General features: G+C 41.6%; 2 protein-coding genes across 2 annotated transcripts in view; one reads left to right on the top strand and one right to left on the bottom strand.

Annotated features, from left to right (window-relative positions):
• Positions 1 to 5,859, top strand: part of LAMB1 (laminin subunit beta 1) — a 50,734-nt gene extending 44,875 nt beyond the window's left edge. Inside the window, exons 31-33 of the mRNA XM_030478296.1 lie at positions 767 to 943; positions 2,210 to 2,369; positions 2,851 to 5,859. Of these exons, the coding sequence (XP_030334156.1) occupies positions 767 to 943; positions 2,210 to 2,369; positions 2,851 to 2,987 (474 nt within the window). The 3' untranslated portion in view covers positions 2,988 to 5,859. The remainder of the gene's footprint in view (positions 1 to 766; positions 944 to 2,209; positions 2,370 to 2,850) is intronic.
• On the bottom strand, positions 5,137 to 17,868 carry DLD (dihydrolipoamide dehydrogenase). The gene is made up of 14 exons (XM_030478298.1): positions 17,755 to 17,868; positions 16,812 to 16,887; positions 15,714 to 15,793; positions 13,234 to 13,302; positions 12,426 to 12,495; positions 11,960 to 12,060; positions 11,492 to 11,635; positions 11,230 to 11,331; positions 9,895 to 10,085; positions 8,323 to 8,493; positions 7,733 to 7,922; positions 7,041 to 7,178; positions 6,205 to 6,294; positions 5,137 to 6,099 (listed from the first exon to the last, which is right to left on the bottom strand). Exons 1-14 carry the CDS (start codon positions 17,791 to 17,793, stop codon positions 6,034 to 6,036), a joined length of 1,527 nt encoding a protein of 508 aa, XP_030334158.1. The 5' UTR covers positions 17,794 to 17,868; the 3' UTR covers positions 5,137 to 6,033.
• Positions 17,869 to 24,041: the final 6,173 nt, after the last annotated feature.

The following is a 24,041-nucleotide window of genomic DNA, read 5'->3' as shown; positions in this document are numbered from 1 at the left end:
GACTATTTAAGATATGGAAACAATATCAAGTCTGCTACTTAGAAACTGATGTAAGCCTGTCTAGGGAAGGCTCTTGGGTACTGCAAATCAAAGACTACACTTAAAATGAATCTAAACCATTCCTGCCTTCACATGGCCAGGGGACCATTTGCTCTTAAGAAAAAAGAAAACAAATCACAAACCAAAAACAAACGAAAAGGCTTTTCTGCACCAGTGACGTTAAACAAGCAGGACTGTAGCCCTCTAACACAGGTGGGCCAGGATCCCTGGGAAGTCCTACCTGTCAGCCACACCAGTAGTGTACTGGTGTAGCCGCTCTAGCAGTGTCACCTACCACTGCAGCACGAGACTAAAACGAATGCTGGATTCAAGTGGTAATTGCTGTAGTCTTGTCAGATAATGTATTTTCAGACCTCCTCTCAAAGCCCTCATGAGGCCATAGTGCCTACACCCATGAAGCTTGGTCAGCTTGAAAGATACGCAGCTTCACAAGTCCATTATTACATGATGGAGGGTCAAACATCTGAAGTTTTCCCTGTGGATTAGGCAACTCCTACATGTGTAATGCAGCCCCACATGTACCCTCTCTTCAAACTGTGGGCTCTTTCACCCTAACTGCAATTGGCCATTTGCAGCAAAACTGAAACACTGTTTTTTGTATCAGATCTATGGACACAAACTAATCAGTTGATCAGGACTTGTCTAGAAAGTTTAGTATATATTCAGCATCTTTTGGAAGTGTAACTCTCATCCCTCTTTCTGTTAGATTGCATCTGAAAATGCAGCATCTGAAGAAACACTGAACAATGCTACCTTACGTCTGTTTGAGCTGGAGAGGAGTGTTGAAGACCTTAAGCAAAAGGCTGTTACAAATTCAAAGAATGTGGACAATATAGAAGAAAAAATAGTTACTGCAAAACAAAATGCTGAAGAAGTTAAACAGGTGAGAGGCTCAGGAAAGATGCTAAGGGAAAGGCAACAAAACTCTCGCCTCTTTGGGTAAAGGGACATTAGTGAATACATAGGATCCATTTAATTTATTGTTCAAGTACATGGCGGGGGGAGGAGGCACTTAACACGCTTGCCAAAGATAGCTGCTTTATACTTACTTTGGTACCAGATACAGAGAGGAAAAAAGCACTTGGAAGTTTTGAGGTTCTAAAGTAGCTGCAGGAAACCTGTCATGCTGCCGTGCTGTCAGCCTTTCTCAGCTTTACTATCTGCCACAGGAGAACTGGTCATTTTTTTCCCCTTGTATAGAGTATTTAGGGTTCTATGACAATGACAGAGTCGGGACAATCTGGAATTTGGCATATACAGAATCAAGCAACAAATTAAAATCATTAGCTCGATATAAAACCAAAGTAATTTCTAATTACCAGAGATGCACAGTTTGCTCTGTGAGCACACGGCACTGCTCACAATGTCAGCTACATACCTTTGTAATAGCAAAAGAATGCTCATTAACAAAGCCATTGACAGATCTGCCACAGGAAGTTTCATTGCTCCCATCTGTTGTCTCTAGTTAGCCTACCAGTCTCCAGGGAGGCACCTTCTGCCAGGAGAGATGTATTATCCATCAAATCAATTATTTGCACACACTAAGTACTGTTTCAGGTGGCTGTCCAGTAAACATGAAAGACTTCCAGCACTGCTGCAGCTTGTTAACTTGCTTCTTGGTTGAATTCAGTTATAGAAGTCATAGGACTTCTTAATCTTAACCTCACAAAGCACAGCTGAGAAACTGGCTTCATGACTTCTCCAGCACCTTCCCTTACACAAACTGGGCAGCTGTTCTCATTACTGAAAGGGTAACAAGGGTATTTATTCCTCCCCAAATGCAAGTATTCCACCAGAAGCAGTGCCAGTTCCTTACCACATGCAGCTTTCCAGCTCTACTAGGGGCCATGTCTTCTATTAATTACGGCACTAACCTGAATCCCGTAAATCCTTGCCAAGTGTCAGTATTAAAGCCATAAAATGGCCACATATATGCAAAAGGGCAACTGATGAATCTTCACCCCAACTCTTAAAGTCTCGAGTATTAAGTATGGAGTATACGAAATATCCCAGCATTGTTTCTGCTTTTACCTGAACTAATTTTGCAGTCTGTCCTCACTTCCACGTTAGTAAGGATAGAGGAAATGCAACCACCAGCTATATTGTCTTTTGAACGAGCCCCATCTTGTGCTTGAATCTGGAACAACAGGTCCTCGACACGGAGCTGAACGACAAGTACAAAACGGTGGAAGATCTCATTGCCAAGAAGACAGAAGAGTCGGCTGATGCTAGGAGGAAGGCCACCATGTTGCAAGATGAAGCTAAAGCCTTGTTGGCTCAAGCAAACAGCAAGCTCCAGCTGCTCAAAGGTAAGGCTGTTCTGAGGGGCAAGTGGTCATCTTAGAATATGAAGCAATTTAATGCTGTTACACCAGCTATTCATCAGCGGGGTAGGAAATGGCAGTGCCAGGGAAGGAGCTACAGTTTCCTTGGTTTTGCCAGACCAGGAACTCAATTCTTCCCCTCAGTTGCTCCTGCACGCTGAATAGTCTTAACCATAACATTTCACTGTTCTGCAAAAGCCACCACAGACCAAAGAATGGCAATTATTTTCAACGTGAACCAAAGTATGCTTTTGGATTTCCACTTAATGGACAATTACTTCCTTGTTGCTTTATGTCCCAATGTTAAGGAAACAAAAGGTGCCATTCCAGCCTTTGCTGGAATGAAGACTCTCTTCTGCAATAAAAATGAATTTGAATAGTAACTTATCTTTAACCATAACGATTTGCATTTCACTGTATTAAACCACAGCTAATTAAGCTGGTTTTCCCCTTCCTTTTCTGACAGACTTGGAACATACATATGAAAACAACCAAAGAGTTCTGGAAGACAAAGCCAAGCAGTTGGTGGAGCTGGAGGAGACAGTCCGCTCCCTCTTACAGACCATCAGCCAGAAGGTTGCTGTTTACAGCACCTGCTTGTAAGTGGGAGCTGGAAATGCTTGTGTTCAGGATGGGGTTTACAGGTATTACACTCGTTCTTTTTGACATGAGACTAAGACCTGATAAACTGAACAGGTTTTATATTGACTTTGAAGTCACAGAACCAAAGACAAGTAACTTTTTGATGTTGAAAATAAACGGTACTTTTGTATCACTGTATGTACCTAGTATGAATCATTAAGTTCCTTCCTATTTTCAGTAGCTGAAATCATACCTCAGTTACTCCTTTAGCAAGTCTTGTTTTTAAACTGCTTAGAGATTTAATAAAATCTTGGCTCTAACTACATACTTCTAAATAAGGGTTCCAGTTACTATGAAATGTGGATGTCACTCAACAAAATTACAAGTGAACAAAGAACCACCATCCTTGTGTGGTTAGCTGGCATTTATGCCATGGTACTCAAAAAGGATTATTTACCTTCTGCATGATACCCGCTTAGGTTTGACATTAGTTTGATGTCACTGGTTATGAAACACTTGCTATGTGGACACAGGGCAGCACTGAAGGGGTGAATGTCATTTACACTTCAAGCACCAAATTTATGTCATAAACCAAGCTTGGAGGACCAAGCCTGTCTGGAAAAGGGACTATAGAAGTTCGCAGGGTGCTGATGTGAATCAGTGAAGGAGCTGCACACAGATGTGTGTGCACTTAACAAAGAACAGCTGCACTTAACGAAACACAAATAAGACTTTCAAAGCGCAAGTGTAACATGCAGTTCATCATACTTCATCTCAGTTCTGTGTAGAGCACTGCACTTTCAGACAATTCAGTACTGCACAGATTAGCATCCAAAACTGCAACGTGCATTTACACATCCTGACTGCTAACTCTGAGCTGAGGAATATCTCTGTATATATCCTCTGACCTTACATAATCTTGACTAATGTCGGTGGAAGTCAGTCAGGACAACTATGGCACAATCTATCACTACCTAAGCAAAGCGAAGAGCAGTATATGTTTAAATATATAATTGCCCCCAAGCTCCATAGTTTACACGGGAATTCATTACCACTGCACCAGCATCAGACACCATTTCAGTGCCAGTATACATAGCAGCTGTTAAAAAACACAATTTGCAAACTTGCAGCATTCAGATTTTACTGCCATCAATCGGATCACTGACAGGTGGCTCAGTAACTCACCTTACTTTTACCTTTACAAACACTCTTTGTACATTCACCAGAACAGGAATGACAGCACGAGAAGTAACAATACAGGAACAATTCTGAGGCCTTGAATTTTATTTTCAAGTGTCTGGGAAATTGTAATCTCCAGTATAATTTTAGTCTCTCTGACTTTCCAAACTTCATTTAACATGAACAAAATAAGAGAACTTGTAACTTGTTGAACCTCAAGGCTGAGCTGCAGTAAGATTGCCCCAAGTATTGAGGGAGGCAGAGGGAGTGGACACAAAACTGTTTCAAGGCTTCCAGGAAGAACACAAGATCAACATTTAATAGCATTTACTCGCAGCAGCTAGAAGTGATTCTGAAATGCCAGCATTTATTGGACTAATCAAGTTTTTCTTCCCTCACTATTGTCTCATCTTTGCTTTTCCCTTCAGCAACTTCCTACTAACACCTGAAAGCAGATCCACATTAGTTCACTTAACCCAGCATATCCATGAACCAGGTTATCTCACATCCTGGTGACGAGCTGTCATGGTTTAACCCCATCTCCATTTAAAACAGGAGTTAAAAGAAACCCAAACGAAGAACAGTATCACTGATGCTTGTTGATTAACTGGTATCTTAATAAAAGTGGTACATTGGCCTGTATTTCTATGACTCAGTTTGGATAATGGATTGAATAAGCTCTAAAGGCAGGATACAAACTTGACTACACAGAACCAAGTAGCTTTTGCACCATTTTCTGCATTCATTGGCTCAATGAAACAGGACACACACAATCCCAGCAGGTATTAGGGTTTTCTTCAAGACAGATACGCCTAGCAAAAAAAGAAGGTGGCACCCTTCAAAACAAAACTTCCTATCAGCTACTGGAATTGGGCACATTCCATATACATGTTGGGGATCTTCCGAAGATGCCATTTGTTCATGAGTTTCTTCAGGTATTAGACACTAAAAGGAGTAATGGGGCTAATGAGCAAACAAGACCACTGTCCAGCCACGTTAAATATTTATTGAGCTCTCGTTACAGAAAAGACAGAAAGAGAGCACAAAATAGAAAACAAAAGAAGAAAGTATGTCTTCATTCTGTGGAGAGCTGACACTGCAGCCCTTATGTGTGGAAGGTGCAGAATAACCCTCATTCATAGCACTTAATTGCAAGTGCTACTTCACTACCCAGTTTAAGAGAGTTGGACAAAGAAGCTTTAAAACCAAAACCAAGTGCAGTCAGATCAATTCTTCAATCTTTCGTTTCTCCATCAGCACTCAATTTTTACCTCGATGAGTTTTCAATATGAAAACATGACGTGTGGAGAATCACACACACACAGAGCAATTTTCTCTTTAAAAAGTCAACATAGTTTTAATCAATCTATATGAGCCCCTCTTCTCCCAACATCCTAACACTGCTAGGTCACATACAAGTACCAAAACTTGTCTTAAGAAGTAGGTTAAATACTAAAGTTAATCCTTTGGGAAGGGAACACATTTTTGTGCGGAAGTGACAGTGGCGTTTTAAGTGCCAGCATTCAACTGGTTTAGTCTATCACTACTTCAAATAAGAAAACACCAGGTATGCTGGACACTCATCCAGAGTTTTGGCCAGCACACCTGATAATCCCATGCAGCAGCGAAATGTTTGGTTTTGAAAGAGAGAAGAGTTCTGTCAGGCTGTTTTTCTGTAACATTCATCATGTAAATAAACATGTAATTTTAAGTATTTAATTTACAGAGACTGGATAATTCCACTTGTTCCAAACTCTACTTGTTTAAATATTTGAATGAAGAGATTAACTTAATTCAGTCCTAAAATCCTCCCACTCAGCCTTCCATAACGGCCCACAGTCCATGTCCAGAGATGCACTATACACATAGAAAGATTTGCTCTTTCATTTTAGAAGTTGATAGCTTTGCCGAATGATGCTGCTAGGTTTGCTTCCCTGAAGGCTTCTGACACTGTCTGTAGAAAGCAAACACAAAAAGGTGAAAGTCATTAATAGTTACATGTAGCTGTAGCACATCTGTCTAACAGTGGTGTTCAACAGTCCTTTTAGGAAAAACTTACTGGATGGGCATGGCAAACTCTGGCTACATCTTCACATGATGCTCCATATTCCATAGCAAGGGCAGCTTCATTAACCATTTCACCAGCACCCTGTAATTTAATGGTATTTGTAATTAGCACAAATCTCTCTGCAGTTGTCTGGTTTCTCCTGAATGAGTAACAGCTTGTAAATAAGCATCTTTGGCTAAAAAAACAAAAGGAAAGTTGTATAATAAGCAAAACAGAGAGAGATTAGGGTCTAACTTTGGAATGTGTGGGACAGCGGCAACTGATACTTTTCCAAAACAGAATTATCTGATTTCCCATCTTTACAGAGGACTTTTTAATCAAAGTTCCATAAGTTACTGACCCCACATTTGGTGACTGCAGCGTAAGATTACCAGCTCTGCTGAAGTCTGAAGTTCGGAGAGGGGAAAGAAAGAAACCACCAATTAAAAAGCCAGAGCCATGTCTGTTCAGCTCCCTCAACTTCAAGAACCTGAGTCAGCAATTTCTGCTGTTCCCTCAAGTATTTGGCACTATCCATACGAAAAACTCAAAAAACCCACTAAAAACACCCTACCACTGAGAAAAATAATACAACGCCAAACTGGTCAGAGAAACCAATTAACCCTACCAATTCCAGGGGAAAAAATAAGTGCTGGGTCTGACAACACAGTAACAGAAAAGTGGGAAGGAAGGTGGGCAGGGCTGCAGAAGAGAAGAGAAAATAAAACTGACTATGGTCATTCTTTCCGCAAGCACCACTTCTCACTGGACAACTACTTTGCAACTGTGCAACACTAAATAGCAGACCCTGACAAGGCCAAGACAGCAGAACTATTTACAATACTTACTGCGCCTAAAATGTGAGCACCCAACATCCTGTCTGTTGATTTATGACTAAGGATCTTCACCATTCCATCCGTGTCAGCATTTGTCTTTGCTCTGCTGTTTGCAGCAAATGGAAACTTCCCAACTTTGTATTCTACACCCTAAAGAACAATGGAACCATAAAGACAATTTGATAAGAACAGAAGCAATACAAAAGTAAGAGACACATATTAGGAAGAAATTCTTCACTATGAGGCAATTTGAACTGGTTGCCCAGAGAAGCTGTGGCTGCCCCATCCCTGGCAGTGTTCAAGGCCAGGCTGGATGGGGCTTTGAGCAAGCTGGTGTAGTGGAAGGTGGGGGGGGGACTGAATCTGGATGATCTTTAAGGTCCCTCCCAACCCAAACCATTCTCTGATTCTATAGGACAACACACAGAGCAATGCATAAGAACAACCACCAAAGGGCTAAGGGGGTATTAAAAAAAAGATTAATTAGCAAATGAACAATATTAACTTCACGGAATATAAGTCACTAAAGAGAACGGTGATCCTTGGGACAGTGGAACACCAGAGGGAATCATTCAATCATAGACCCTCAGCAATAAATTCAGATGCAGAAATTCTCCTGGAAAAAGTAGCCAGATAAACTACTAGACAATGAACCCATGCCCAAGGGTGGAAAAGGTTTTGTCTGAGACGAAAACAAACCGTACCTCTTCCTTCAGCTGTTCTTCTGATTTGCCAACCCAGGCCACCTCAGGGTGAGTGTATATCACAGAGGGTACGCAGTTGTAGTCAATGTGAACTGCTCCTCCAGCCATCCCTTCTACACAAAGAATGCCTTCATCCTCAGCTTTGTGGGCCAGCATAGGTCCAGCAACTACATCACCAATAGCATAGATGCTATCAGACCAATGAAACAGAATAAGACACTGTTTAAAAACATCCTAGCACACCTAGGCTACCTTATGTAAGAACAGTCAGTTTGAAACATGTTACTGAAAACTGATCAAAACAGATTAAAATCCTGAATTTCACAAGAAATACAATGTATAAAAAAAAGGCAGTTTCCACAGAATGACCACACTTCAAGTACCAGAGACATGAAATACATGCAGTGACTTTGAAATTACAAAGCTTTAAAGGTTGACTAAAATCTTTTGTTCCTGAAATAAACAGAAATCTTGAGGTTTCCTTTCAGAAAATAAAGATACATTCTGCAATTAAAACCAAACAAAAAAGTGCTTTAGTAGGTTGAGCTTTTAAAAATAGTAGAAAATATTAAGTATTTAGTCTTACTTACTTTGGAATTTTGGTTTGGAATCTGTTATTGACTGGAATTCTCCCCCTCTTATCAAGTTCAATTCCAAGATCTTCAAGACCTAGATTTTTTGTAAAGGGACGTCTCCCGATGCAGACTAGGAGCACATCACAGGTTATCACTTCTGCCTTGCCACCAGCAGCAGCTTCAAGACTGTAGAAAAACAAGTAGCAAAAATGCTCAGCTGTAAACTTTCAGCATTGTATTTCCTCAACTAGTAACTAGCACGATCCAGACAACGATCTACAGGCTGGCTCTGTCATCAAAACACTTGGATTCAGCCTGCCCCATGCTTCTTCCTTGCAAGAAGTTGAGGAGTACAAGAGGAAGGAAGGGACAGTAACTCTTACTATGCTTGTTAACAACTCTTCAATACAGAAATTCAGGGTATATTTCCACTAGCAAGTAGCATGACCTGACAGGATCAAATCTGTACAGCAAAAGAATTGGTGCCAAGTACTCAACATCCAAACCCATATACATATATGGGGTGGGCCATTGATTCTAAGCAAGCTTTCTGCTGGCACACAGAACTAAACACCTGCGAGCAGCTGCCCTGCACCGGGTGCACTCCTCAAGTGCATCTTTGGGTTTAACTGCACCCAGAACAAGCTCAGTTCACATGCTCTGAGCGCACACGAACCAAAGCACACAACGTGAGAATAAGTAGGAAGCGTGTTTCAACAGAATACTCCTGAACCAAAATGAAACTCTTAAATGTAGAAACAGGCTACATGCGAGATCCAACCAGCATCAGCACTGTATGTAAAGAAGCCCAAATCTAGCACCTTTCCAGTGGTGGAGGACAGACTATCCCAAGCTATGGCAATACAGCAAATACAAGTCACCATATTAAGATTCCAGTGAAAAAAAAAAACCCAAACATTTAAACTTGCTTTTGTTCAGTAACATTAAGCATTTCCTTAAAACTCAGACTACAGTTTCTGCATTGAGAACAGGTTAACAAGAAAAAGAACAACAGTAATGTATATATATGGACTTCTACAAAGCAGATTTGCTGTTATGTTTCTATATTAGGTTTTCATCTCCAAGTCTTCAAAGGGTTTGAGTGTGGTCATTAAAAGACACTCTGAGATAGTTGCATCTATTTCTGCTCAAAAGCAGTAAAACCTCTGCCACGCTTATTGCGAGACAAGAGGAGGCATGGACAGAATAACCCTTACAGTAAGTAGCCAAGAATTAATGGCTTGAAAATGACTGTATGAACAATCATGATATTTATGTTCCCTAAAAAGCACGATTTAGAATTTTTATTACTGATCTCACTACAACAACACTGGTTTTATACTAGCGCATCTTCAACTCAAGTCAATGGAACCTCTCCTGGGTAAGCAATCTGGGACTCAATAAACCCAAAATGATGAGCTCTGCAAGTTACAATACAGGATCAAAAATTAAATTTTGCTAAAGATTTAAGTTTCATCCTAAATCTAATCTGGTTTTTCCTATTTAAGAAATAATGTCAGACTGTTTGATGGATTGAGAAGAAATATATATATATGGCACTCTCTTAGTTTTCTGCTGAACACTTACGCCACATCGATTTTTCCATCTAGTTTCTTGGTAGCACCAGTAACTTTGGTGTTCAATTTAAATTTAAATCCCTGTTTCTGAAGAATACGTTGGAAGTTTTTAGAGATCTCCATGTCAATTCCCATTCCACCAACATGGCCCATGAACTCAACAGCTGTCACATCTGCACCGAGGCGCTGCCAAACTGAACCCTGCAGTCACAACAATATGGGTAAAAGAAGTTTTGAAAAGCAAACTTCAGATTTCTTTAATATGTGCCACCGACTGTAAACTTTTCAAAAGAAGGATAACACATAACAGCAAACTGATCAGTTTTCCCAAATGCTACAATGTAAAATAAAACAAGTCCAACTTTCCCCAGCCTTTCCCAAAAAAAAAAAAAAAAAAAAAAAAAAAAAAAAATAAAAAAATGGATTTATCGCTGCTTGTTTGCAGACCCAAAACTTCAATGATTGAATTCATAGAAATAAGCCTTTAAAGAAATAGCTAACAAAATAATTCAGTACAAATTAGGTATGGTTTAGGTTACAGGTATAGAAAAAAATTAAAATCGAAGAATCTGAATGTATATCAGAAAACCCAAAGGGAATTGCTTATGGTGTTCTAATATCACATTAAGGAAACTTTATGCAATAAAATGGAGCCACTGCTGGTTGTGTATGTATTTATAACCATAACCACTACAATCAGCTTCACACCCCATTTACCTGCAGTTACCCACATCCATCCAACACAGTATTTCACATTACTTACTCTTTCCCTGCCTAACAGCCAGCAGGCTAAGCAAATACTAAGTAGATGTTCAAGTTTTCAAGAGCAGCAAATACACATTCTTTTTGAGCCACGTAGGTATGAGACAAAAGGACTCAGAGCAAGATGAACTACAAAGTCTCCACTCCTTTGGTTGTTAGATAAAAGGTGTACAGTCATATTACATTAAAATTTCTTGGGATTAACTGCTACACACAGCGATTTGTCCTGGCTTAAAATGGACTTCCCTTAAAACACAAGTTCATCATACATATAAGCAGGTACAAACCTCAGTGAAAGTTATCACTCCCCCAAAAAAACGCCAACACCTGTATGTGAAGCTCTGTATGTTGCTCTCTCAATTCTCTGCTTAGCTAACCAGCTGAAGCAGCAATGATCCTACACACACTTATCCCAGTTTTTCTAGTAGAAAAGGAACTAGCAGGCTATGAAGTCTGAACAGTTTCACTATAACTCAACCAAACATCCGTTAAATCACAGCAACACAATCAAATGCAACACAAAAAAAAATAACACTCTGTTCCATTACAAATTAAAGAGCAAGTGGTTTAAATTTCCTCTCACCAGTTCCACACCAATGACTCCTGCACCAATGACAACCATCTTTTCTGGAACTTTTTTCAGTGACAGCGCACCAGTGGATGACACGATATTATCTTCATCAATCTAATGACAAATCCACAAAGGGAGGTTTACGATCTCTTTTATACATTATAGATAAAACACAAAAAAGGTGAAGTGCAGGGAGAAGAAAAAAATTGTTACACGTTGAATTATGTGACTATAACAAGATAGAATAAGTATCATTTAGATTTCAAATACGTACAGTAATTCCAGGGAAGGGAGCAACTTCTGAGCCTGTGGCTATCAGAATATTCTTTGTATTGATGACTTGGGTGCTGCCGTCTTCTTTGGTTGCAGTGACTTGGTTTTTGCCAGTTATTTTTCCAAACCCAGATACATGTAAAACCTTTAGTAATGAGAACACAGTAAATTCAGATTCAAATTACTTACACAAGTTATGCTACATTTCATCTGAATTTCACCAATGCTTTAGAGAAGCTGCTAACACATACCTTTGCATCACCACCTGGTACAAACCACAAAGTAAGTGTAAACTATACTTCTAGGTAGAGTAAGAACGAAGGAACTGTTCTTACAGAAGCATTCAAATTCTGCCCTTTCCAAGTCCATCCACTCGAACTAATTTATGTGGCAAAAATATGCAAATGTAAAAAGAAATTCAGATCAGAGAAAATCCATGGATATACCTCAGTATGTAATCCAAACTAACCTTGTTTTGTTTAAATAAATGAGCAATTCCACCTGTTAAGGCCTTCACTGCACCACTCTTCTGTTCCATCATCTTCTCTAGATTCAAACGGATTCCTGCAACTAAGGTAAAAAATCCCAACAGCATCCATCAAGCATTGCAGTGTTTTTATTTAAAGGAGCTAACCTACACACAAGTAACAGCTCTGACACAGTAAGGGGTGGTGAATGGCCCCAGGAATGCTAATGGTTACATTCAAGAACTGCTATGTTATATCTGAAAAGTGTTATCCTGCTGTCTTATCTACCCATTCAAGGAGCAGACACATGTCCCCACCCCTCCAACTGACAGATAAAGGCCATTATTTAGAAGTCTAAAAAATTTTCTGACCAGAAAACTACAGTAGTCAGATTTGAGTGATTAAATTTACTTGTTGGTGGAAGCCACTTATGTTAACAGGCACTGACCAGTTACTCTTCACACTCACTTTCAATTCCTCTATTAGCAAAATCTTTTCCATGGGCCAAGTGATACAGATGCGAGTTGTTCAGCAAGGCCTAAAACAAACCCACAGAAATGTGACTTGGGACATGCAGTCACAATTTCATTTATTATATTATCAGGAAAAAAAAATCCTCATGTTATTTGCAAAATATTCTCAGTATTAAGAAAGTCTGACATGTATTTAAAGATGTGTTTCAAATACAGAAATTGTACAGCTCTTACTCGAGTGTTTTATAAAAGTTACATATTTAACAAAAATAGAAAATAGTTAAATCCACACCTATCCTTTCACTCATTTCACCAGAGAAACTGGTAATGACTCCATGGGGACTAAACACCACCCCCCCCAAAAAAACCCCACAGGAACAGACTTCAAGTAGAAGAAAGAAAGATGATTCTGACGGACTCACAGGAGAATTTCCTTATTACCTCAGACAAGAGACTGCCAACAAAAAGAGGATACAGAAAAAATGCATGAGGAGAATGTGTAGTGAAATCCCTGTTGAAATTTTAGCCTGAAACATCTGAAACAGTACTCATTACAGGTCACAACACAGACTCAGCTCAAAGTGAGAAAATGTATCTATTTTGGCCATGAAGCAGAGTCTCCAAACAAAACACTTCTATTGAGCAAATAAAATTTTAATCCTCTGTGTTACTTATATTTACTTGCATCCTCAGCTCAGCTGGATTACAATTTCAATGTTTACACAAAGCACACCGATCTTCAACTCCTCCTTAATCTTCTTCCAAGTGATGCATATAATATATGTTGTTTTGAATCCACCTACCTTGGATGGAATACACCCAACATTCAAACAGGTTCCACCTAATGTTTCATTTTTCTCTACACAGACAGTCTGAGGAAAAAGAAGAGGGAGGAAAAAAAGATTATTTCAGCAATACCATGCTACCCTTTCCTTAATGGATGTATCACAAATTAGAGTTTGTGACAAAGACCAGGCACTTATCTAGTAACTCTTCCTCTACAAGTGTCTCATTCATTTAATTCAGATTTGTTTCCAGGCTTAGATTTCTCCTCCCTTCTTTTTCCTAACTTAAAAACCACAAAATGGCTTTTGCAACAAAATTCTCTACTAGAAGAGAGCCACACTCTCCACTGCACCGTTTATACTTTCATACAAGTTGAAGAGGTGGTGTTCTACTTCAGAAATATACAACATTGCCTCAATTAAATACAACACTCAGTCACTGAAAGATGTTCCCCTTACAACCAGGAAAAAAACCACATCTGCAAAAAGCAAGAAATGCAAATCACACAAGATTCCTAAAAACAACTAATCACAAGCAAACCACAAGTAAGTGGACCAGCACTCGCTGTAACTGCATGAAGTAATCTTTTAAGAAAACAGAACAAAACGCCCAAACCTCAAACAACATTTCCCTCTCTAAACATGCTATTCTGCAAGACCCATTATAAATATAACTATATATTTATGTAACTATAAAGTTGTGCCAATACCAATATTCCAGTAGGAAGAAAGAAAAAGTAAAAATCAAATAAAGCAAAACCAAGCAAAAATAAGGTCAATAACAACAGTGATGAAAAGTATTTCATCTCCTTCTCATCAACCTGTCAACATCAAAGTGTGCAAAGGAAAAAAACCCAAACAAAAAACCAACACAAAACCGACTGACAAAAATTCAAGTAAAAACAGATCTCGTGGAGGGGGGGGAAGAGAGTATCATAAATGTTTTCTATAGAAGCAAAAGAATTAGCATCTCCTTCTCCGCAAGGCACAGATGTGTTCAAAGTAACAGTTCCTTAAGTTTATACTCTTAAGAGCTCCAATTTGTGAGAAGTAACTGCCCAAGTAAAAGCCTGTCATCGCTTCTTGAAGTTGCTGCTTTTGTGCTGAAGTACAAGTGATGGCAACATGAAGTGCAGAATTCACCATATTAAATCACAGAAACACCCTGACCTGCCTCTACCCTTCCTCCTGTTTTAAGCACATGAACACATGAAAAATTATGCAAGGGCTTTACAAGCTGCACTATGGATCAAACAGCACCAGACTGCTCCTACCTTTACCTCCTAAGGAGGTTCTGCCTCATCTGCTTTACATCAACTACACCAAAAAGGCCAAGCAAAGCTGTTAAAAAACCAGTGCCCAGAAAATATTGCTGGCAATAACGTGGGATGCTGTGGTGGTGCTACAAAGACTTAAAGCTTGTGCTGGCAGATGTAGCACTAAAATTGAAGGTTGAAGTTCAGTAACTCGGTAGAGCACACTTGGGTTCTTCCACGGATGGTGTAACTACAGAATCCATCTTTTTGCCAGTCTTACAAAATCTCCTTACATTCAAGGACAGCAGAAACATTTTTCATGTTTATTCAGTCCTACGGGTGACACATGCAAGCATGTCCAAGGATTTTGCCCACTCTGACTAGCTGTGAAGCAGCATAAGGAAATTATTTTTTGCTATGATGAAAATGGAATCCACTTTATCACCTCCTTCTATATGGTATCCCTTTGTTAATCACAGATATGAAGGACCAGAGGACAGCGTTGCTCCAAGGAAAGCAGGCAGATAGCCACAAAAGACAGGTTTAGAATAAAGCAGCATGAACCTACATGGCAGAAGGCCTCAATCTCAATTAAAACCTGCAGCACTGAGCACCTTTAGAAAATCTGAAATGCATTATGCACATGGAACTCTCACAATACTCAATAATTAGTAATGCACATAATTAGTACACATCAGATAAAGTTTCCGCTCTCAAAGGTACTCAAAGACAACAGACAGAACAACAGAGATGAACATAAATAAATGTAAATTAGATATATAATATTTCTACAGACACATTTTCACCTCTGAAATTCTCACATGGCAATGGAATTCCTCTACCCACATTCAAAAAGCACATCAGCTGAATATTGTTTTTTCTCTTCTGAGTTCCCTCAGTCTGTTCTTCAGGACAGTTTTTCAGGGGCCTTTTCTGTCACTGTCTTTCTTTTCCCACCTTCTCTTCCACAAGAGTAGAAGCCCACCTCAATTACCACTTCCAGTCAAAAGTGAGCTGTCCTGAGCAGATGTGCCAGTAGCAGGGCTGTAGACAGTAATACCTTCACATCTCCATTTCAACTTCTGTACAATTTGGGTAAGCAAGGTAAAGAAAGGTTATTGCCACGTCAACAGCATCTGGTGGCCCAAGATGTGACAGAATTTCAAGTTTTCAGTATTACACAAATACCTTTCAAGTTCATCTGGAGGAATACTCTGCTATCCGAGTGAGATCTCATCTTACCTTAAATCCAAGCTGAGCTGCTTTGATAGCAGCAACATACCCTCCAGGACCAGAGCCAATAACTGTGACATCAGCATCAACTGAAACAGAGAACATTTGAGTTATTTTTGTTTCAGCAATTAATACCTTACTGCAGGAATACCAGCTTAGAATTTCAGAAATAATTCATGTTTGAAAAGGTATTTTTTAATAAAAGAAAAACAGCTATTTAAAATGATGCAATAATAAACGGGGGTTAGATAATTACACCTCACATCTGAAAGTAACCTTCCGCACAAAGTTGCCTGGAGGTATTCCCTCCTGGGGAGAGTCTCATTGGACACTAGAGGAACATTTTTCACAATGAGAAAAATCAGCCATTGGAATAATCTCCTCATGGAAGTTGCAGATTCCCCAATATTGGACACTTTTAAGATTTGGCTGGACAGTGTGCCAGGACATCTAGTCTAAGTCATGGTTTGCCAAGAAAGGTTGGACCAGATGATCCTTGAGGTCCCTTCCAACCTCATATTCTATGATCTAATAAAAATAGCCAGTCTTAAACTTTACAGGGAAAAATAATGTAAAAAGAAATGAAGGAACTGAATTCTGTCTGACCCATCCTCTTGCTATTAAGTCCTTTAAGAACTTAACCCAAGATGCCTGGATAGTTTATTGTAATATTCTTCTAACACAGCTTCTATTGATGTTTAGTGCAAAAGATAAAGCTTATTGAATGCCATAAAATCAGTAGTTTATAAAGGAGAAAATATGGCTGAAATAGGTATTTATGGGACCTCTACTAATTATGAACACAGTAGAAGCTATAAACTTCACACCTAATTCATATCTCAAGCCACATCTACCTTTGGAATATTAATTACTGCCACTGTTCTTACATTATGTAAAGTTCAACTTCTATTTATAGCTTTAGCTTTCTATCAAATAAGGCAAATAAGCCACTATTTTTCATCTAAATGTCCATGCTGACATGGATTCCACTGTCACCCGGAAGACTGATTTCCAAGTTGGAAGCACTGCTTTGGTTTCTGTAGGGGGTTTTCTGGGAAGTTTTGGGGTGGGTTTTTTTGGTCCAAAAAATTCTTAGCAGTTAATTACCTTGATCAGCATAGGACCTTTGCGACACTGCACAAATTCCCTGGAGACCATGATGAATTCGATCAAAATGGCTTCTCTAGAAAGGGAAAAAGGACTTAGTTTTAAAAGTTGAAGTCTACCCTTGAAGAAAAATAAGCACTCAGCCACACAGAGACCAGTTACAGTCACCAGCTAACCAAAACAGCACGACTGAAATAGACACAGAAGGCACTGACTGGCACAGGAGGCACAAGTCACTCTGCCATTTACCTGCTCTGCAACCCAAACCGATCATTCCACCTGCTCTTATGCCAGCCTCGCCTAAGGCTGCCTCTAACTACACAAACCTTCAACCCTTGATGTGGCTCTCAAACTTTGCATAGCTCTCAAACCACTTAACGACATAAATCAGACACCCACAGGAGGTCATATTAAAGAGTCTTGTTCCACCCCCTTCAGCCACCCCCTGTGCGCAGGGAACACCTCAGGGGGGGTAACGGGACAGCACAGTCGCTACACACATCTCAGGGGCCGATCACCCCGTAACTGGAGGATGTCCCTGAAGGCATCCCGCAGCCCCCAGAGCTGCCCAGGACACGGGAAGCGCCGCGGTACCGCCCTCACCTCCGCCAGGCCGCTCCCTGACGCCGTGGCCTCCCGCGGGCCGGGGCCTGGCGCGGGCACCGCGTCACCTCAACCGCGCCGGGCGAGCAGCGGCTCCGCTTCCCAGCGAGGGAGGCGAAAGCAGAGAAGGGGCAGAAGCGCAGCCAAGCCCGGCGCCCGCCGCAGGGCGCCTGCTCCGGCTCCGCCCGCCCTCACGCCCGCTCCCGGCGAGGGCTGGGGGGGGGGCGTGAGGAAAGCGCAGGCCCGAGCTCCCAAGCGCTCAGCACTCAGGCTCCCCCCGCCTGTCAGCACCCCCCGCCCGCCATGCCCGCGGCATAGCCGCCCCCCGCCGGCGCCGTACCCGGGCGAGCGCGCAGGATACGCGTCCCCAGCGTTGCATGTCTGCGCCTCGGCCTGCGCCCCGCCGCCGCCGCCGCTCCAAGGACTCCGCGGACTCGCGCAGGCGCGGCGGAGGCGGGGGAGCTGCGCCCCCTGGCGGAGGCGGGAGGCACGTACAGCACCGAGGGCGGTGCTCGGGGGCGGGGGCTGAGGACGGGGCGGGGCCATGCAAATGAGCCTCTTAAAGCGGCAGCGCGCTGGGCTGGGCGTTCGGGTCAAGCACGGCAGTGCCGAAACACAAATGCGATGGATTAAAATGAAATGTGGGAACAGGCAGAGGAAGTAAAAATATTTCATTTTTCATAATGAGAACGTTTTCATCTAAATGTGCATAAATTCAATTTTAAAACATTAAAAAACAGAAAATCTAAGGTATTCCATTTTGGAAAGAATGTCAAATGACTCAGAATAATTTCTTTCAATTTATTTAATCGGGATAAAAAATTACCTGGACTACTGAGACATTATTGTTTAATTTAATGCTATTTATGTTCTTCCAGGCTATTTGTTCTGTAGAAGAAAGGGTGCATGCCCTGCGGTCCTCTGTTCTTTGCATTTCAGCGCATCAGTGTTTGAAAACCTTAATCCTTCATTGCCTGTGGGGAAACAGCAACGGGCCAAGACCATTCTCCTTCTACACTGAATTCCACCTGGTTTAGAACATGCACAATAATCTATTACATTTATGCTAAAAGCATCTCAGTGTTGCTTTCGGTAAGTAATATGCAACATAGTTCATAATATTGATTGCCCATCTTGCCCAAAAGTGAAAATATTTTCTGTGAAAAAGAGTTCTCAAGTTTTCTAGGCTTACTTTTTAATTTCTTGCATACATTCAAGATTTCCATCAGGTGGCATCATTCTGTTGTTTCCCATACAGAGAACATAATTGAGCACAAATTTTGGAGATCCATTAGAAGAGATGCATAATATTCACAAATGTCAGGCTTTCTGATTAGAGCAGACTTAAATTATTTAGAACTACCTGGGAGAAGAGCAGTTCACCTATTAATAAAATACAGTCAGATCTGTTGAAAGTACATTAGCTACTGAAGGTGCCGGTACCTACTAACACTGTGAAAGCGCCTGGGTTCAAAATGAAAGGCCATATTCAGTGGGCAGAATTCCTCTGCTTTCTTTATACATAACAATTTCTCTGATTGCACCTCCAGCAACACTGGGGACTGGATGTGTCTGGTATTTTTACATTTAAATCCCTAACTCTTAGGCTGGCTAATGAGAAAACATCCCGCAGTCCCCAACTTTTTGCTTGCAACAAAAAGGATCATGGCCCCATCATTTCTTCCCATCCTTGCTAATGAACCAACCAGAGAGAACAAAAAGCAAAACTCCTCCAGCTGTAGCTAACTGAAAGTACTCCGTCAACATGTTTTAATTCTCCATGGCCTGTTCCCCGGTCTGCTCTGGAGTGCAGCAGGGTACCGGAGCCATCCCCTCTGCACAGGCAACACTCAGCAGCACATGAGTATTTCTAGGAAAATTAAATCTTTTTCAGACATAGATCTGAATGCCATGAGCACATTGTTATTGCTGGCAGTGAACAAGACCACCTTCGGCAATAAGACATGACTGGAGGCTCTGAAGGACACAGTTTGGGCACGTCATGTCTGGCTAAGAGAGCAATGTCTGGGTAGGAAGTGCAAGAACAGGACAGGGTTGCCCATCACTGCACCCCTCCGAGAGGGAAACTGGGGCCCCAGCAGAGCTGCTGGAAAACCCCATGGGGAAATCACTGCAGGGATGCAGCACCTCTTTGAGCTCCTGTTGTCCCAGCCAGAGGGCTCAGCCATGGGTTCATGCTGCACTGTGAAGTTTAGTTTTCTCAGATTAGAGAGGATGCTGATGATAACTGTGGCCACCAAAGGGAAGGTGGCTTGTGTGGTGATTGCTTCAAGACCCAGTGTGGAGGGGACCTGAGAGAATGCAGAAAGCATCAAAGCATGTCCTGGTGGATGGGGATAGTGGAAAGGCAAAGGAGCACGGGGGGAATGCAGGGACCTCTCTGTCCCACTTGCCACAGGCCTGGCAGTCACCTCTGAACAGCCTTGGCTATTAACTGTGTGTCACTTGGGATCCTAGTGGCTGGGACTATGGGGAATTTGCTGGAATTTGGAGGTTGTTAAAATACTTTCTTGAGGTTCTACATCTTTGAGTAATAAAGACGAGGAAGATCAGGTCACTAGTGGATTGCCTTCAGGGCTGTGATAGTTGTAAACCATGATCACCCAAGTGTTGTTCTGTCCTTTTGCTCCTGGCATGACTCTACTTCACCTTTCTTTGGTTGTGGCACTCCTTTCATGAACACTGAGGTTATGGTACCTGGGTACACTCCTGCTTTTTATTGCATTCATTAGTACACATGAAATGTCCCCTTGCAGCAAAACAGGCCCCCAGGATCCCAGGCTGCCCGAAGAGGAGCATTGCCAGCAAGTGGAGGGAGGTGATCCTTCCCCTCTGAGCACCACTGGGGAGACATACTAGAGTGGTGGGTCCAGTTCTGTGTCCCCAGTACATGAAAGATGTGGACATGTTGGAGAGAGCCCAGCAAATGGCCACTAAGATGACGGACTGGAGCATCTCTCCTGCGAGAGGAGGCTGAGAAAGCTGGGACTGTTCAGCCTGGAGAAGAGAAGACTCAGGAGGATCTCATCAATGTATATATAAATACTTGAAGGGAGTGTACAGAGAGGACAGAGCCAGGCTTTTTTCAGTGGTGCCCAGTGACAGGACCAGAGGCAATGGGCACAAGCTGAAACACTGGAAGCTCTCTCTGAACATCAGGAAACACTTTTTCACTGTAAGGCTGAGCACTCACACAGGTTGCTCAAGGAAGTTGTGGAGTCTTCATCCTTGGAGACACTTGAAAGTCATCCAGACATTGTCCTATGCAACTGATCCTGGGTAACCCTGCTTGAGCACGGGGTCGGACCAGCTGACCCCTACAGGTCCTTCCAACATCAACCATCTGTGATTCTGTGTCAGGAAAGCAAACTGCATCATGAAGTGTTCTGGTTAGCTGCCCTGAGAGCAAGAGTCAGCTATGACTTGGAGCTAGAGGAGGAAAGCTGCAGGTACATACAGAAGTCGACAGAGGGCAAAATGACTGCGTAGACTAAGAGATCTGGAAGGATGTTTTAAAGAGAAGTAGAGTATTATATTTCTTTGAAGTAACTGAATATTTTCTTGCATCACAAATTGCTTTCTTACATATATGCCTATGCACACATGTTTATCTGTACAGATCAAGATTATAAATCTGGACAGACTATTACTCTGGCTCTGGCTTGGGAAAACAGAACTAAAAAATCTACCACACTCTACCCAAGGATTGGATGGTGGCCATCAGTGTCTCGTACCTTGGAAAGCCATATTTAACAAAACACATATTCAGATTATTCCTTCAATCTTTTGTAAACCCTTTAAGTAAACTTTCTTTGGTGAGAGTGAGCACCATGGCAGGGTATGGTATATCTAGAAAGAAACAGGGGTGGCAGCTGTCCAAAGCAAAGTAATATACTGTTTTGCAGACTGCTCCGCTTATTGTTCTGCTTAGAAAAGCTTCCTATCACTAAAGCAGTAAAGCAAGTTGAGGAGAGAAGTGGAGAGAAAGCTACAGCAAGCCCATGACCTCTGTTTGAGGTGCTGCACCAACATGTGGGCAATATGGGATAAATAGGAAGGAGGAAGGCAAGTGAGATGGGGCCAGATGCAAAATAGCAGCATACCTCAGATTCATTGAAGAGGCAGGACAAGTGTCTCGAAAGCATATCAGGAGTCCTGGTATGTCCTCTGTTCTGGAGGTATTTTACAAAGATCTGTGGCTCCCAAACGCTTGCAGGAAAGTTAAGCGGAGAGGACATTCCTCTGCTAGTTGGAGCTCTATATGTGTTGGAGCACACGTAGGCAAGCAGGAGGTCAGGGAGGCTGAATCACGGCATTTTCAAGCCAAAGGAAAGTTAGAAAGGAGTCTCAGCCCCTAAAAGGGTACCAGAGCTGGGCTTGGTGGCAGGACCCATTTGGGTTCTCTAACACCATATGGCAATCACAGAACAGGGCATTGGTCCAAGCTGAACCATGACATACCTAAGACCTTGTCATATACCAAGGTTAAACACGCGGCACCCCGCCCCTGGCAGTGGCTTGTTAGTGAGGTGCAATCCAACTGCCTCACCTGAGGGAGTGACTCTCGTTTGCATTTAAATGTTAGGCACCTAGTGAAGACATCCTCCTGAAGCAAGTTCCTAAATTCACTGAGTGGTCAGCAGGTGCCTTTGAAAATAAGCACCCACGAGATCCAACTGCCTATCTTACATGCACACAACAAGGCCAACAAAATCTTCCTTGGGGCCATTAAGGATTCCTGCCTCTGCTTTTATTATGCAGAGAAAGGTAGCAATGAAGGCAGGATTTGCGTCACCTCACTGCAGCTGTCAAGGTCTGACATCTGGTTTAGCAGGTGTAATAGAAAGCTTGTCTTCAGGGCTCCTATGGGAGATGTAGAAAGACTGGCAAATTGAGAGGGTTATTCATCCAGTCCCAAGGTGAGTGTCAAGGATTGCTCTCCAATTGCTGACGGTAGCATTGCTGTCCACTGAGCTGTGAGGGGATCCAGGCGACCCACATTAAGCATCTAACTTTGAGCTAGCCAAACCTGGTGGGGAAAAAGCTCACCCCATTGACGAAGGAGAGCCTCCATGGACACGGAGAACTTGGGTGCTAGTTGGGCATTTCCACTGGGCCCTGCCCTGGGCATCCCAGGGACACAACTGGGCTGCTGCCCCTCAGAGGAGGCAGAGGTAAATCTCCCTCTAGTCATCAGTTTGCTTAACTTTGCCAAGTCTATGCTGCTTAAAGAAAGTGGGAGCTTTATGTCCTTCCCTGCAGTTTCCTTCCATTTGACTTCTTCCTGGGTATTAAATATTTCTCAATAGCGGTGAGTGGTTTTGCATATCAGTAATTCAGTGTACCTTGTAAAATTCTGTTCCCTGCACATTACTCAGCTCTGAAAATTTGTGACCTCCTAGCTAGAGAGGAGATTACAGATGAGGCCTAAGAAAGCCTGGTTTGAACATAGGAAAAAAGTCTGAATTTCACATAACCAATTCCCAGTAGGTTACACACACACAAAAAATAATTATTCAATATTGGATAAAATTGTGCAGTGACCCAAATACAAAGTCTTTGCAATAAGAAGTAGGATAGGATTATGTATTGCTGATATTTTCCTTTTCCTGTGCTCAATTTGCCATTGTCCATTTAAACTTCTTAATAAACATTTATACCAGAGCTCATCATAAAGTGCCAGTTAACTTTCACATTAAGAATAAGCACTTTCATTTGTTTTAAGCTGTCAGTCCAAAGTTAAAGTTCTTAATAAAAAACAAACCCAAAGCTAGAAATATTTTGTATTTCTAAAATACTCATAAAATCCATTGGTTCTATTGTTGGAAAACATGTAAATCTAAATTGAGGTGCAAAGATTCCACACATGTTTTCGTGTTAACTAAAATCTCACTTTTATTCTCAAACAAGGCCATTACAAGTGTAGTGACTGTGAAGTATTTAATTTTCTGGCAAACGAGGTAATTAAAATAAAGATGGAACCGAATTAACAAAGCAATTAACTCACAGATGCCCTTCAAAAGATATGTATTGGTTCAAGGAAATGGCACACTTCTACTCAGGGGATAGGTTTTCTCATGTTCTGCTTTACTAATCCAGGATCTGGCCTTCAAATCCCCTGAGCAAGGGGAGTTTGTGGCTAACAAGAAGTTTTGCACCAGGGATCAGGGACATTTTCTGTGTTCAGACAGAAAATCTTCCAAGTAATAAATTCCCATTGTTAGATCATCTTGGCTTCATGAAAGTCAAAGTTCTCCCTGAAGTGTAATGTTGTTGTGCAGCTTTGAGCTTTCTTAGTGATAACAGGGTGATAAACAGACTATTTCCGGCACCGAAGATTGCTGCAGTATTAACACAGTAAGCACTGTATGGTACCTGGATGTGAGAACGTCCTGACCTAGCGCAGGAAATCAACTGACAACATGAAAGTCAAGGTGCATGAACAGTGCTAATCTGCAGTTTGCCCTTTATGAACTGTAATTGATACAGTTTAGTTATATTAGCATTACTGTTTGCTTGTGATATTGTATGCTTGTGTCTTAATATAGTACATTACAACAAAGTTGTTCATCTGAGAGGCACTAATCCCATACTATAGCATAGGCT

The sequence above is a fragment of the Strigops habroptila genome, chromosome 3 (assembly GCF_004027225.2).
Source record: "Strigops habroptila isolate Jane chromosome 3, bStrHab1.2.pri, whole genome shotgun sequence".
In the NCBI taxonomy this organism is placed as follows: Eukaryota; Metazoa; Chordata; class Aves; order Psittaciformes; family Psittacidae; genus Strigops; species Strigops habroptila.
The sequence above is the reverse complement of the archived record's forward strand: the minus strand, read 5'-3'. Positions and strand labels throughout refer to the sequence as shown.